The 16,758-nt window shown below is 39.4% G+C and overlaps 1 protein-coding gene across 1 annotated transcript in view; it reads left to right on the top strand.

Annotated features, from left to right (window-relative positions):
- TBR1 (T-box brain transcription factor 1) overlaps positions 1 to 270 on the top strand; it is a 7,486-nt gene extending 7,216 nt beyond the window's left edge. The window contains 1 exon segment of the mRNA XM_024735979.1: positions 1 to 270. This exon segment is cut by the window's left edge and continues 58 nt beyond it. Within this exon segment, the coding sequence (XP_024591747.1) occupies positions 1 to 270 (270 nt within the window).
- The last annotated feature ends 16,488 nt before the right edge of the window (positions 271 to 16,758 follow it).

The raw sequence follows: 16,758 nt of genomic DNA, 5'->3' as shown, positions 1-16,758 counted from the left end.
CGCTCGCCGCTGCCGCCCGGCGCCGAGGACGCCAAGCCCAAGGACCTGTCCGACTCCAGCTGGATCGAGACGCCCTCCTCCATCAAGTCCATCGACTCGAGCGACTCGGGGATTTACGAGCAGGCCAAACGGAGGCGGATCTCGCCCGCTGACACGCCCGTGTCCGAGAGCTCGTCCCCGCTCAAGAGCGAGGTGCTGGCCCAGCGGGACTGCGAGAAGAACTGCGCCAAGGACATAGGCGGCTACTACGGCTTCTACTCGCACAGCTAGGCCGCCCCTGCCCGCCTCGGCCCCGCGCCCCGCCGCGGCCGGGCCCCCGCCAGCCCCTCGCGCCTCTCCCCCTGCGCCTCCTGCCCACGCCCCACTCGCCCGCCCCCTCAGTTTGTTTGACCCTCGAACACCGTCTGCAGCGGATTAGTACAGGTCTCCGAGTGTAGTTTTAACCTTTTCTTTCTTTCTTTCTTTTTTTTTTTTTTTTTCTGCAGTTTCCGCAGTTAGCGCACCGACCTTCAACTTGGCTGTAAACCTTTTGGTTTTCCTACTTCCGAACCTTCTGTGAAGTTATCCTCCCAACAACTCCCCTCCCCCTCGTCTTTTTCTCACCCTCTCCTTCCCTTTCTGGTAATGAAACTCTTCACCTTTAGGAGACCTGGGCAGTCCTGTAAGGCAGCAGCTATTCCGACCCGCCAAATCTCGGCCTCCCCATTAACCGTAGGATGTTGACTCTAGAACCTGGACCCCCCCAGCGCGTCCTTTCTTATCCCCGAGTGGATGGATGGATGGATGGTAGGGATGTTAATAATTTTAGTGGAACAAAGCCTGTGAAATGACTGTATATAGTGTTAATTTACTGTAACGAATGGCTAGTTTTTATTCTCATCGTCAAGGCACAAAACCAGTTCATGCTTAACCTTCTCGTTCATTTCTTTTCCTTTCTTTGCCTTTTTCTCCACCCCCCTCCCCTTTAACATTTTTTCTGGTGGGATAATTAACAATATTCTAAGAGGCTCTGAAAACTTGAAACTTGAAAAACTAGATAATGATGGGTTTCTCACTTCTCCTCAATCCGTTGCATGAAATAATTACTCTGTGCCCTACTGCACACAAATAGCTAAGGAGAATCTGACCAAACACCTGTAAAGGATAGGTGTCTTTTCATAGGCAAGTCGATTAAGTGGCATGATGCCTGCAAAGCAAAGCTAACTGGAGTTATATGTTTTTTACCCCTTACTTCTAAATAGAATAGCTCGACATCAGCAATATTATTTTGCCTTATTTGTTTTTCCCCAAGTGCCAAATCCATTACTGGTCTGTGCAGGTGCCACATATGCTGACAAACTGTTTCTGAGTATCTTTTCAGTTCCCCCCTCCACCTTTATATGCTGTAAATCTTTGTAATGAATATTCTACTAATGATATAGATGACTGAATTGTTGGTAACTATAGTGTAGTCTAGTGAAGATGAATTGTGTGAGTTGTATATTTTACTGCATTTTAGTTTTGAAAATGATTTCCCCGACACCTAGAAACAGCTGCAATTTGACTTCCTTGGGAAAACACTAGCATTAATGCAAGTAAGACTGTTTTTCCCCCTCCCACTAAGTCTTGTTATATTTGATAAGGAGCACTAATCCCCCTGAAAATAGATTAGTAGGATTTCTAATGTTGTGTAGCAAACCTATACTTTTTTTTTGTATTTTAAAATTAATGTGAAATATGCATCATACACAATATTCAATCTAGATTCAGTCCATTGGGGGGATTTTTTTTCCTGATAGGAATTCAGGGTCTAAACGTGTGTATATTTTGGCTCTTCTGTAAATCTAATGTTGTGATTTTTATATTTGTTTCGTTTTGTCTGTGAACTGAATAATTTATACAAGTACACACTCCATTGAGAAACGTTTTGTTTTTTGCTCGTTTGTATCGTCTGTGTATAACAAGTAAAATAAATCTGGTAAAATGCTATGGTGTTTGAAAGCAGTTTACAGTTTGAAAATAATTTAATTATAGATGATTATTTTTAAGGGTTAAGGAAGAATAGCCTGTCCCTACTCCAATATGGGGCAGTCTGTTTAGTGGAAACTGCCTCCCGTTTTCCTCTTAAATTTGTTTTATAGCACTACCAGTAATTACTTTTTTTCCTCTTATTTACAACTACTTAGTTCCCTGTGAGTCGTTTCACTTTGTTGCACTTTTTCTTTTTTTCAGGAAAATGTAGACACTTCCTTATATCTTTAAGTAGGAAATAACGTGAGCAGGAAAAGGAGGGTCTTTAATACGAAATTTAGAATTTCTTTAAATTTCACAAAGTCAGGAGGGAGGCTTTGGGCAAGAGAAGGGTGTGTTTAAATGCTTGTCAAAATAGGCTGTTGACCGCAGCTCTAGGCAGATGTCGAAAATTCCGGTCCTTAAATACGAGGCCTTGGAGTTGAGTGGTGAATCCGTAAATGAATACACAGGATGGCCTACATTTCTTGAGTGGATTGTTTTGGGGGGATTGGGAGGGGTTGGAGGGGGGGAAGGACTCATAGAGCAAACTCGTGAAAGGTCGGTATTTAACCACTGAGCTTAAAACTTGCTTTAGGAGGTATCTGGGGGGCACCACTCCCGTCTTTTCTACAACGGAACTCCTGTGCCAGTCCTGCCCAAGCCAGATCCCCATCCCTTGAGAAAAAAAAATACAGAAATGTGGATATTCCAGCTGGGGGGTCGCTGCGTCTTAGTCAAGGTGTCCGCAGAGCTCTGCCTTTACCTCCTGGAGAAGCGATTTTTGTACTTTGGTGTCCAGAGAAACGAGATCCAAGAAAGAGGTGGAGAATGGTTCAACTTTCTTGCTTAGTCTGGGCCAGTCTCAGGTTATGGGACGAAATTTACCACCACCCAGAGATGGTCGTGTATCCCCTTTGCAATTTGACAGATGCAAAGAGGCTTCAAAGTTCCAATTAAAGTGAAAATTGGTGGGGGGAACAAGACCGATTTGCCTTCCCTGGGCGATTTCGCCACTAGACGGCGTTCCGCGGAGTTTTGTCTGCCACATAGAAAAGCGAAGACTGATTTTCCTTTGTGTTTCTCCGTTCCCACACCTAAGAACTAAACAAGAGGACAAAAAGCACAAAACAGGGGGCCTGCGTGGCGAGTGAAGTGGAGCAGTGTGTTCCTGCAATCACCCACTGGCCCTGCGCTCTTGCGACCTCGGTGCCGCCGAGCAGGAGGCGCACGTGCAGCCGGGAGGCCCGGGGGCGCCCAGGCCGAGGGCGAGGGTAGCGGGGGCCGCGCTGGGCTTCCGGGAGTAAGCCTGGCGGTCGGAGCGCGGCGCCCGGCCAGACCTGCCGCCCTCGGGCCAGAGTCACCGCGAACAAAGGAGTCGGTGTCATGTGCGGAAACGAAGCTCTTAGAAGCCGAGGATAGATTTCACAGGAACGTAGTGCCCGGTACTGAAAGACGCACTTAGCTGCTATTAGGAAGTACTTAAAAAAATTGGGGAGGTCGTTTCCCTTGCAGCTCTGCACCATCTGCTGTGTGGACTGAGTCAGCGTGAGGTAAATTTGCAGCTCCGCGCTCCTCTCGGAGGCAGTGTGCTTTCCTGTCCTTTGCAAGCATGATCATTTCTCCTGGCTTCCAAGGAGTCTTGGGTGTCTAGTGAAGTGACACTGTCAATGTGTCGGAGAAGCTGCTGCTATTCCAAGGAAATCAGAGTTCGTTTTGGGAGGGCCTGCGGGAACCAGAGTTCGCGTCCCGGGTTAGATTTCGAGTTGCCTTTTTACCTCCGTGAGGGTAGGAGTCGGGAGGGACGGAGAAGGATGACGAATCCTCCCCGTAAACTGCAGATTTCCCCAGTTTTCCAAAGTGTCTTTTCAAAAAGAGAAAGAAAGAAAAAAAAGGCGAGCGTGCGGCTAGCATTCTATTCTGGCTCCAGCCTTCCCGCCACTCGCATCCCTCGCCATCTTAGCTCCTTGCCCACCAGCCGCTTGGGGCCGAGCGCGGCGGGCAGGCGCCGCTCGAGCCCAGAGACGCTGCGCCCTGCGTTCTTCACCTTCGAGCTGGTGCCGCGGGTCAGGGTGGCCGACAGGCGGGCACAGAGCGCGCTGCGGTCGAGGGCGTCCGGGAGCCCAGGCCGGCGGGGACGGACATCCGCACGAGTTCGGCCGGCAGTGGGGCGGCTCCGAAGGCCTGGTCTGTGCCGCTGAGCCTGGGCCCAGGCTCTCTGGCTTCGCCGTTGGGTGGCGGTGGGGGGCGGCTGCGTCCTGGCTGTCCCCGCCGTGGATCCAGGCCGGGAGTCCAGGCGAGGAACGCAGGCAGGGATTCAGGCCGCGCTTCTAGACAGGGGGCCCAGCGTAGGTCCAGACCTGGAGTCCAGGCGGTTCTCCTGTCCCTTCAAGAGTCCGGTCCAGCGTGGCTCGCGGCCTTGACTCTGGCCTTGGGTGCGGCCCTCCCAAGCCGGGCAACCCACTAGGATTTAGGGCGTGAAAGCGTTTGTAGGCCTAGCAGAAACTTACTGGGTTTGCTTCAAAAATCAGGTCGTTTCTGTCTCTTTAGGACTGACTTAACATCCCCCGAGCTCTTAAAATGTTGTAATTTAGGGTCTATGGAGAACTTTATGAACCATCTTACTTCCTGCAGTTACATTTTCTTATAAATCCTGCTGCTAAAACTCACTGTGACCCACCTTTTTTTTGTGATGCTAAGTATTTATCTTTTTAGGAGTGAGCTTTCAAGGATGTTGTACTTGCTGTTTAGGGTGCAGGCTAGGAACAAAAGCCTTGTTGAGTAGAGGCTATTTACATTCTCGGGGAATTTAAAATGCACTGTGGCAGTATTTGGGCAACGTATTTGTGTACATAAGTGATTTTTATAAAATGTTCTGCCTGTCCTCTGGTGCAGCACCTTTTCTATGCGTATATGAGTTATTTTATCATGTATGCCTTTTAGCCATGGAGATAGGAAAAATCGCAGAGCTTATGATCCTGTGTGAAAACAAACCAATCTAGATTCCTCCATAGGAAACAGTAACAATTATTCTCATTTTTAGGCAAACTTACTTTGAAGAAGTCAGCAACTTTAAAGACCAGTGATAAGCTTTCAGTTTTTAAATATTTAATTTACGCTGGTATGTGGGCAATTGCTTGGTTAATTTTAATATTTTAAAGAGTAAATGTTCATCCTAATATCAGTAGAATCAGTCTTTGAAAAGGTAGTTGAGAATTTTTAAGCAAGTTGAATCTCTATGATTTATTGAATTTACAATTTTAGTGCAAGATTTACTTTTGGACAGTGAGTTTTTCTTTTGCCAGAACAAGATGAGTCAAGGAAGACAGAGACAAAGTAGGCAGTAGGAAGACAGAGACAAAAATCCTACAAAGTAGGATTTTAGGCATTGCATTATATTTGATTTAATTCAGTTGCTTTGAGATTTGTAGGTCTTCCTGGTTCTGGTCTTCAGCTTGTAAGTTAGGTTGCAACATATTTAATAATATATTCACTTGAAAGAAAACCCCACTGCTTTCACAATAAAGTAAACTTGATGGTGTACAAGTGACTGGTCACATCTGAGCTGATTATATCCGCCTTGCATGTATTTTACACCCACAGTATGGTTTGCAGTGGTGTTCAAGGCATAGTGTGAAGAATTTGATTTGAATAGTTCCATTAAAGCAATGGAAAAAAAAAAACATGGCTTAATAGACCTTCTAGTGATAGATCCCCATCTTCCTATGCTAACTCTGAAATAAATATGTGGTCTAGTATTAGGAACGTGGCATTTAGAAGACCCTTGCTGGTAATACTTAATTTAATAAACACACTAACTGTGACATTATTAATGCAATGAAACTTGTACCACAAGCTGATTCTTTCAGGTTGTTTGACCTATTACTAATCACTAGATTCCTTATGAACATATCCTGTGATTTATAACTTGAATTTTATATTAAAATTATTTTGGATTTCAACTCTAAAAATATCTGCATGACAAGGCACTCATTTTATATACAAAGCATTTATACTTATGTATCTTGGCCAACCTTTCATGAGGAGGAAGATGGAATTTATGAAGGGAGAGCATCTCTAGGGATATGCCTCTGGTTATTTTGGCTAACATTTTGGCTAATATATATTTTGTTTCAATACTAGTAAAAAAAAAAGAATATAAGGTTAACTTTAAGTTTGGGGACAAAAGTTATACTTACTTAGTATATATATGTCATATACATGCATTATATATGTATATACATATACACTAAGTTTCAAGAAATGGCAAGTTAATTGAACTTTCTGGTTGAAAGGATATTCCTAGCTCAATTTTCAACTTTTAAGGTGTATTTCTTTTTTATTTTGTCATTCCTAGTATGAAGGGGAAGGCATTTTTCAATCTTAGGATAATTCAGAGGCAATTTTTTGGTTCTCAGTTAATTCAGTCTCATCTTAAAAGTTCAAATTTAGCAAAGCACATGTTCCCTTGTTCATGCCAAGTGTGATAAAAACTAGTCGAAAAATAAAACTATTGCAAACAAGTAGAGCACTGCACTTCACTGCATACTATACAGGCCACATCATTTCTAGGTCTGATGTCACTGCCTACTGGGCTGCCATTTGTGGGCACAAGTAAGGCCTCCTTTGAAAGTGGATAGAAGGCACTACCGTTTCAGATATGTGTGTTTGAATTGTATGTGTGTGTGTTTTAAATATCCTTTTTGAATAGTGATAAGCATACTTATGAGCATTCAAAGATTTGCCGTCTTCTATCAACAAAAGGTTATTCTTTTTAGGCTCTGGGATGTGTTTTTCTCACTCTGCATTGGAAGCTCTTTTCTTTGTATCTAAAACATGAATTAGCAAAATCATCTCTCCCCCTTTGTAATATAGTCAAATTATAGGCTATTCTGTATAATTATAACTTCTCAATAGTTTAATCTTTCTATTTACGGTATGAAACTATCACATATATATTTAAGTTTAACATCTTTGAACTTCAGTGAATGAAATACACATACATGTTCTATAGATTCAGTTTAGGCCATCCGCAATCAACAATGATATTTTATGAGACCGTCTCAGTTATCGTATAGATTTGTTATTTTGAATGGCTCCCTCAGTTGGGAATTTACAAAAGGCCAAACCATTATTTCTAAAAAAAATTTTTCAAAGGTGGTTAGTACTTTTATAACTGATTTGTTTTTTAGTTTGAATTGTATAATTTTGGATATAATTTCACCAAATAATAACAATGTTTACTACTCAGCACCTTCCTAAAAAAACAGAAGCTGTAATGAGGACTTATCCTTTCACAGTTTACCTACCACTGAATGCTGTGTATTATGTTCAAATGAAATCTTTTTTTCCTACCTCTGTCTTAATTTGCTACACACCCACCCACCCACACGCACACGCACACACACACACACACACACACGTGCATGCGCGCGCTATTTTTTTTAATGACTGTGTTCTAAATAATCCTTAGAGCTCACTCACCTTTGGGATTCACTCTCTTAATTTATGCTCACATTCTGCTTTGTTCCTGTGAAGAAAGTCAAAGAGACATACTGATTCCTCCTCAACAAATTTGTTCTTTCCTCCCCCCAGCTCTGCTGTCTCTCTGACACTCATTTTGCCCTTGTCAACTCTCTTGCCAACAACTTTTTTTTTAAACCTACTCTTCCTTCTCATGCTACCACCCTGAACCTGAGTCTTTATAAAATCTATGCCTGATTCATCAGTTTCTTTCAGATCAGAATTTTTATGCTTTCCTCAAAAGCAGTTGTAAAGTTTTCAGGACAAATATCAGATACAATATGTCTTTTTATTTAACTTCTCCCACATTGGTTTTTTTATTTTGTGCTTTTTTCCCCTATATATTTCTAATCACTTCTCTCAATATTCACTTTATTCTCTTATCTTGGATTTTTTTGTGTGAAAGGACAGTATTTTTCTTTTATTGGTATTTCTGTTCTCTTTTTTACCCCTAACATTCTTAGCTATGTGAGGCACTCCATTTATTCCCTGCCATCTTTTGTACTTAGGACCCATCTTTCAATGCTTTCTTTGATCCTTTTCAATTCAGCTTCCTCATTTGCACAGACATTAAAATCTTTTTTACCTTTACCAGTGTGCCCTTAACCAAATGTAATGGCCTTGTTATAGACTAATCTTTATTCTCTTAGCTATTTAAACATCATAATTAGCCCTTTGGGTGATTCAGAATCACAGATTCTGCAACTCCTTCAGTTTTCCTTCCTTCCTCCGGCTTTTCTTTCATGGGGCTCTCTGCTTGCTTATTTATTTATGCAGTTTCTACGTTTCTATAGGGTTGCTTTTCACAGGGTATGCCCTCATATACCTCTTCCAAGAAAACTTGCTTGACATCTGTTATGGAAGGATGGGGTGGGAAAAAGAAGATCTAGTACTAGTTTTCCTAATACATACCTTCTACCCATTGTCTAACAACCTTTGCCTGCTTAATGGTTTCTTATTTCTTGTAGCCTGTTACATTTTTTTTTTTAAACATCTTTATTGGGGTATACTTGCTTTACAATGGTGTGTTAGTTTCTGCTTTATAACAAAGTGAATCAGTTATACATATACATATGTTGCCATATCTCTTCCCTCTTGCGTCTCCCTCCCTCCCACCTTCCCTATCCCACCCCTCCAGGCGGTCACAAAGCTAGCCTGTTACATTTTAATTGACATTCTGAATTTTTCTATCTGTCCTTCCTTGAACCATCTGATACAGACTCATGTTCTTCTTGCCTTTAAGTTTAACATGATGAGAATTGAAATGAATTTTAAAAATTTAATTTCTCTTAGTTAATATTAATGTAACCCCTTAAGGAGATTGGAATGTCAAGTATATGTGGCAGCACCACTAAGGAGGAAGGTTTTTTTTTTTAAATGGCTATACAATTGTATGTACTATATCTTATTTTTTTTAACATCTTTATTGGAGTATAATTGCTTTACAATGGTGTGTTAGTTTCTGCTTTATAACAAAGTGAATCAGCTATACATATATATATATCCCCATATCTTGTCTCTTGCGTCTCCCTCCCACCCTCCCTATCCCACCCCTCTAGGTGGTCACAAAGCACCGAGCTGATCTCCCTGTGCTATGCGGCTGCTTCCCACTAGCTATCTATTTTACTTTTGATAGTGTATATATGTTAAATGACATCACTATCAGCCCTTTCTCTACATAGTTACAAAAAATAAAGTACCAAACCTAAGAGGTTCAGGCCTTACAGATTATGATAAACAGTTCTACCTGCATCACCACTTTTTAGGAAACTCTTTGCTCTGGAGTTTAAAGTTACACAGATTTTTAATTTCATTTTCAATTCTTTTTACAGATTCTCTACAGTAATCTTTCAAAATATAAATGGGTGTGTGTGTGTTTGTGTATAACACCATAATGAAACTAGAGAACGAGAACGTAAAATCAAGGATAATGAGCGGGGAATTTCTGACACTCCTTGTATCCTGCATCTTAGGCACTGTCATAATCGTGTGCTTTATGAGGTTCTCTTACTGGAGCCTGAATACGTACCCGTTTAATAATCTCCTATCTATGAAAAGAATTCTATACCTCTGAGCACTAGAATCAAGAGACTTTAAATTTATTATTTAATTTGCACACAGTAGACTTTCCATTTGAATAATAAGTTGGTGAAAATGCCACCATGGCAAAGGAATGTTCACGTGATACGACTGAAAATCTGTAGTTGGTGCCAAAGCCAATGTAGTATGCGTGATACTGCCTTAAATTTGTTTTGTAAGTATAGGTCTCAAAGGAACCTGACTCCTGAGGTATAGTAGAAAAAATTGGACACAGAACATTTTATTTCTGTGATTTTCAATATCCTCATTCGTAAAATGAAATGATAAGCAAATCTTTTAAGTATCTTCCAGCTATAAAGAACTTTGTTTCTTTTGGACCTCTGATTTTCTCTGCAGTTTGAGTTCAGATGTTCTGAGCTGCAGTAGAACGACCTCTAGGGCAGTGTCTTTTAAAATTTTTAAATTGAGACTCGCAGTAATAAATAAGTACGCATAGACATATACAAGTGTCACAAAACATTTAACTTTACCACATTCGATACACTCTAATATTTTTTCTTTTATGGTCAACTTTATTGAAAAGAAAATTTTGGTTATGACCTAGTAAATTTGACAGTGACTTGAAGTTTGAGAAGCATTGCCACAGTGATAGTGTTACCTTGACTAGCCTGTAACATCCTCAGTTTCCTCTTACATCTCTGCATTTAAATATTTCTCTTCTAGAATCGCAGAATATACGGATTAGTGAAATAGAGTGAATCACTTCTTGTTTAATAAGCTACTTGAATGTATGGTATAAAGCATGTTTTGATATAAAAATCGAGACACTGTCATTTACAGTATTCTTTCCATTATGGTCTGCAATTTAAAAATCTTTTAAAGTTCTTTCTCTTTGAGACGGCTAGATTTTATTTAAGACTATTTTTTTTGGCATTTAACATTTCTCTCTCTAACACGCAAACATACTTACTCTAAGCGTATTGATTTATTGAAATCGAGGTCACTTCTAGTCTTTGAGATAAGCAGGCCCATACTTGCTGGTGTGGTTCTTTGTATGAACTGCCTCTTGCCCTTTCTTGACACTAACACAGCTGGATGCGGGAAGAGGCTATCAGCATCTAAGGTCCTTTAGGTCAGTGGCTTCGCAGTAGAATCCCCAAGGGAGCTTTTAGAAATTCTGTTGTCTGGATTTGCACCCCATTCCAAATAAATCAGAATATGAATGTTTGGTGGTAAGAGCTAGGCATCAGTGTTTTTAAAAGATTGCTTGGTGATTCCAGTGTGTAGCAAAATCTGGGAACCGCTCCTCTAGGTTTTTTGTTTATTTGTTTGTTTTTGTAATGAAAGAGAAGGTAAAGTTTTTTTTTTTTTTTTCTTTTTTTTTTTTTAAGCTTAGCAGCTATTAACCATGGTGGCAAACTATCTGTCCATTATAATTTCATGCCTAGGGACTCTTATAATGGTAACTTTCTTAAAAATAGAAATAAGTTCACAGATTTAAAAATAACTATTTTCAAATACCTTTCTATTTTTTAAAACACTGTGACATGTATGGTCTTGTTTTAGAGTTTATCACCTTGACTCTAAGAGAGGAGCAACCTGAAGAACACTGTCTTCTCACTTTCTGTACAGAAGAAGCATTTGTACTCAAGCTTATCATGATTAAAATGTGGTGATTAGTGCTGTCTCTGGAAACGACAGACATCCATAAGGTAGCCCTTATCTACATACACGGAAGTTGGACGGTTGTCTGGAAGTATTGCATGTTTGACATCTATCTGATGTCATTCTCAAAAGAATAAATGCCAGAGTATCTAGAATAGTTCTAATCCATGGAACAAATACAGAATTCTAGGGTAGGAAGTCAGTGTAGCCATGCCAGCCATATATCATATTTCTATTCGGTTATAGAGGGATTACCTTCAAAATGTGTTAGATGGAAAAATTTCTTACCCTTAATATAGGCTAGATACAAGCAGCTTACTCAGATAGCTTCATAGTCCATGGCAACCTCCCAATTCATTCATTTTTAAGTGGTTGCATCCATTTGAGTCATGATGTGAACATCACCCAGCAAACTGAGTCACAGGTTAATTTACATATTTGAGAAGTTGTTGTATTCAGTATATTGCAATAGAAATATCATAGAAATTTTGCTTTTTTCATTCAGATTTGGAATCCACTAAATTATGTTAAGGTTATTATTTTCTATTATCTCTAGGAATAATAAGTTAGTTTGAATTGAGTTGTTTGTGTTTTACATAATATTTATATAGTGAAGCATTATATCATAACTAAAGGATAGGATGAAATGAAATCTGTTCATTTGCTGAGAAATATAATTTAGGATATGCAAATTCATCAGCTCCAGGACTCAAAATGGTTAAAACTCAAAAGGTTAAAAGGAAAAAACTTGGTTAAGTATATTTTGGGATTTCCTAAGCTTAAAGTATTAGAAGAGTTATAAAGTTTTTGTCATATACAAACAATTCAGTTTGTTCAATCTTTAGAAGTCTGCAGGCTCTGGGATTTAAAAATAAAAGAGAACCACAGCAATGAGAAAAGTTAAAGTTATTGATTCTACTTATTTTTCACTGCGTACTACCCACCTCTCCAAATGCAATATTTAATCTGTGCTGGAATTAAGCATTTATTAATGTTCAAGAAACTAGGCAGTCATCTGACCATGGCTTATTATAGCTCATTCCTAAATTTAAAAGTGTTTCCAGATTGAAAAATGGTGAAGGGAATAGAGAACAAATGCACAGCTTTTAGTTTACTCCTTGTTTTGGATTTTATATATTTTTTGAAACTAGATTTTTTATCCTAATCATACTGTATTGGGCCTTTTAAGAGAATGAAGTAAGATTGTGTTAGAATTTTTTGAGATCTGCAGATTTTATTTGTATAAATTATATTTCTTTTGTTTGTCCAATTAGCATAGTTTCTAGAAATGATATACAGTCAATTTTTAAAAATTCAGACAATTTCCTATTTCTGAATTATCTGTGTGCATTGCTTTTCACTTGCTTCCATCTGCCAATCTTTTGATTACTTTTACTCCTTATTTTTCCTAGATAACAAAAAAGGGAAGTTTATGGTAAAAATGAAATCTGTTTATCAGTGAATGCAATTTGGCAAGAAGGAGGATAAAATATTTCTAAAATGAAATCTTTAGACCAATGGATTTTATCTATCCTTGTTCTTTTGCAGTCTTAAACTACAATTAAATGAAAGATTTTAGTTTATTTTTATTGCAAACTGAAAGCAACATTGCCATAGTTCATTTCCTAGAAATTCTAGTGAATATGTACTTCCAAGGTGAACTCTCGAATACTTGAACCAGAGCTCAGGATTTCTCTGCCATAATTTCGAAAGCCTCCCTGGTAGATCTGCAAACTGGCTGTCTGACTAGTCCTCATTTTTCCTGCGGATTGTCAGTTGTAAGAAGAGTTATAATGGACAGTGGTGCCACCCCCCACTCATGTCTCTGTTTAGGGTTACAGTAGTTTAGATAAATTTCCTTTCTCTTCTGCCACTCTTTTGTGTTCACAACTTTGAGAAAAGTATGAGCTCCTATTAAGCTCCTCTTCACAGAAAGATTGGGGATTCTTTGTCTAAGATAAAACTGATAACAATAAGAACTTTCTATGTTCATCTGATTATTTTAATATTATTTATTTATTTATTTGGTTGTGCCAGGTCTTAGTTGTGGTGTGCTCCTTAGTTGCGGTAGCTGGGCTCCTTAGTTGCGGCATGCATGTGGGATTTAGTTTCCTGACCAGGGATTAAACCTGGGTCTCCTGCATTGGGAGCACAGGGTCTTAACCACTGCGCCACCGGGGAAGTCCCAATCTGATTATTTTAATATAGCAAGCCCTTGTTGATTGCTGACTATGATAGAGGCTTAGATAAGGCACCATGGAAACTGTAGGATGAATTAAATATGGATTCTTTGTGACTTGTGAAAGACTATATTGCATGATAAAAAGTGGTGAGTGATGAATTCTAGAAGAGAAGCACAGGTAAAAATCATTTGGGACCACAGGAGGTGTGATTACACCTAGCTGAGGGAATCTTGGAAGGCTTTATGGATGTGTTACTTGTTGAGCCTGGATTTTCAGAAGTCAGAGGTTGGAAAGGCATTTTTGGATAGGAAGAAAAAAGTCTTAAGCCAAGTGTAGGAGGTAGAGAAGCAGAGGCCTATTGGAGAAATAGGTAATAGATTTGATGCTTAGGAAATAGCATGTGTAGAGGAGGTAATAGAATGGTAAATTTGGAGAGGCTGGTTGCCATAAAATGGAAAACCTTGATGGAACACCTTGAATATTAGGTTAAGACAAACTGGGCTTCTGATTAAATGAAAATAACTCGATCTGATTAAATTTAACTGACTTTTACTATGAATTCCACTAGAAGAAACCATGTGTACTGTTGTGCAACTTATATTTTTCATTTAATAATATATTAAGGCTGTATTTCTAAATCAGTGCCTATTGATTACATTCTTTTTAACATCTTTACTATTAATATTACATGGGTAAATTATACCTAACTTAACTAGTCCTTACTGATATACATGTAGTTTTTACTAGGTTTTTCTATTGTAAAAATACTACATTATACATTTATCTCTGTGTTCCTGTGTTAGATAACTATTGGGTAAGTTTCTAAAAGTGGAATTTCTGGGCTAAAGGCTGTTGTCAATTTACAGTTACTCCATAGGTATATGAGAATTTGTTTCCTCACCCACTTACCAGTTCCAACTGTGTCAGTCTTGACATAACTAAAAATTTGATTGTTTTGGTGAAATTAGAAATTGACATCTAAAATAGGAAGGTATCCACTAGCTAGAGAACATATATCAATAATTTTGGAGGATGTGTAGTCCTGGGGTAGGGGATGGTGTGACAGTAGAAGAGAAGACTTACAGGAATTATCTTACGTGCCTTTCTAGGTTGTTAGTTTTACTTAAAGATTTGGGAGGAAAACATGTTATTTTCATTTTAAAACAAGCTGAAAAATTTAAAGGTGGAATTTGGTGTTTATATGATTTTTTATTAACAAAAATGAATATTTATAATGTTTCATTATTAAATAATGTTTATGATAGCACTTTGCTTATTGGAGTGCTATACAAATTTTATTACTGTGTTAGTCAACAACCTATTACAGGACATAAATTCTCCTTTCATTGCTCAACCAAGCCATCAGTATACAAGAAAAAGGGATGGCAAATTGTTTATTTCTTCAAATGTTCTGATAGAATAGTTGCATACACAAATCAAAAAGTGTCATAGAGTAGAATTTAGTTATAAACACCTACTTCTCTCTCTTTTTCCCTTTCAGTTTGTAAGCAAACTATTACATTGCCTTAACTAATTTTACTTATTTCTTATTTATTTTGCTTTTAATAAAAAAGTCACTTTTTAAACTTGCAGATATCAAATAATTTTTTATAGTCACCACATAATGTACACAACTCTCTTGACTGGTAGGTGAACTGAAGGGCACAGAGGCTAATTCATATTTAAGGTAACACATTTAATAGAAGGAAGTACTAAGAAAAGATACTGACTTTTCAGTGTCTCTAAGGTTCTCAAGGAGGACGGTTGTCTTCATACTTAAAAATTCTTTAGCAACACAACTCTTTTTCAAAGTGCAGAATATAGATGTAAAAGTGGAGGTGTTCTGTTGAAGCAGGGTGAGGTCCCAGGATTTCTGGTGACCAGGCCTCTCTCCCTCAGTTCCTCCAGTGACTCCTGAGGGTAGCCCCAACCTATCTAGGTTGTTGGGAACACAGTGCAGGGGCAATACCCTCCTAGGCGATTTTGGTGCCCTTGCTTTTTAGGAGCCACTAGGTGAAAGCCCCCAGATTACTCAATGGATTATTCTCTACTCTGTTTTTGGAAGATAATAGGTCCTGGATATGCTATATGAAACTCTAAAGGTCCAGGTTTCTTGGCTGAAGCAAACAGGTCTTTGAATTTCATTTTATCATATTGTTTATTTGCATGAACCAGGTAACGATAGTAATAAATTAAGCTACCTCTGTGACCCTCAAAGAGCTTTCTTATTGTGATTCATTGATCCTTTCTCTATGGATTTCTTTTTTTTTTTGCGGTACGCGGGCCTCTCACTTTTGTGGCCTCTCCCGTTGCGGAGCACAGGCTCCAGACGTGCAGCCTCAGTGGCCATGGCTCATGGGCCCAGCCGCTCTGTGGCATGTGGGGTCTTCCCGGACCAGGGCACGAACCCGTGTCCTCTGCATTGGCAGGCAGACTCTCAACCACTGCGCCACCAGGGAAGCCCTCTATCGTTTTCTTTTAAAACATAAATCTTCAGGGAAATTTTATACTTGGGCTGGATGCTTTGGGCTCTGCTCCTGACTTCTAGGCTCTCCTAAACCAAAATATTTTGGTGGAAAAGTTAAAAAAAGGACTCCTTAAATTTTATGAAAACAGTCTCCTTTAAATAATCATATATTTCTGAGGTATGTTAAGTAAGCTTTGATGATTGGCTCATTGATTCATTCTAAAGGTAGATTTACTCCACAAATTCTGCCTTAAATATTATAATAATACCACTTCTTTCTTTTTATTAATTAATTAATTTTTGGCTGCATTGCGTCTTTGTTGCTGTGCACGGGCTTTCTCTAGTTGTGGCGAGCAGGGGCTACTCTTCATTGCGGTGCACGGGCTTCTCATTGCGATGGCCTCTCTTGTTGCAGAGCACAGGCTCTAGGCATGCAGGCTTCAGCAGTTGGTGGCACATGGGCTCAGTAGTTGTGGCTCATGGGCTCTAGAGCGCAGGCTCTGTAGTTGTGGCACATGGGCTTAGTTGGTCCGTGGCATTTGGGATCTTCCCAGACCAGGGCTCGAAGCTGTGTCCTCTGCATTGGCAGGTGGATTCTTAACCGCTGCGCCACCAGGGAAGTCCATAATACCACTTCTTTATCAACATGCTGCACATAGCAGGAGATCTGTGACGTGTGGCAGATAACTAAAGGCACTAATGCCAGCACTGTACATTAAAACTTGTGATTAAACCCAAGAGGAGATTGGAGGTGTCATAAAATGCTCCTGTTGACATTCAAAAGCTTTGTCTATGAAGTATGACCACAGATTGAACTGAAAAGATAGAAGCTTTACAGAGATTTAATTTTCTTTTTTGTCAACATTCTTTGATAAATACTTTAAATTATTA

This window comes from Neophocaena asiaeorientalis, unplaced genomic scaffold (genome assembly GCF_003031525.2).
Source record: "Neophocaena asiaeorientalis asiaeorientalis breed wild unplaced genomic scaffold, Neophocaena_asiaeorientalis_V1.1 scaffold72, whole genome shotgun sequence".
NCBI lineage: Eukaryota > Metazoa > Chordata > Mammalia > Artiodactyla > Phocoenidae > Neophocaena > Neophocaena asiaeorientalis.
Note: the sequence above shows the minus strand (reverse complement) of the source record. Positions and strands in the feature narration are given on the sequence as shown.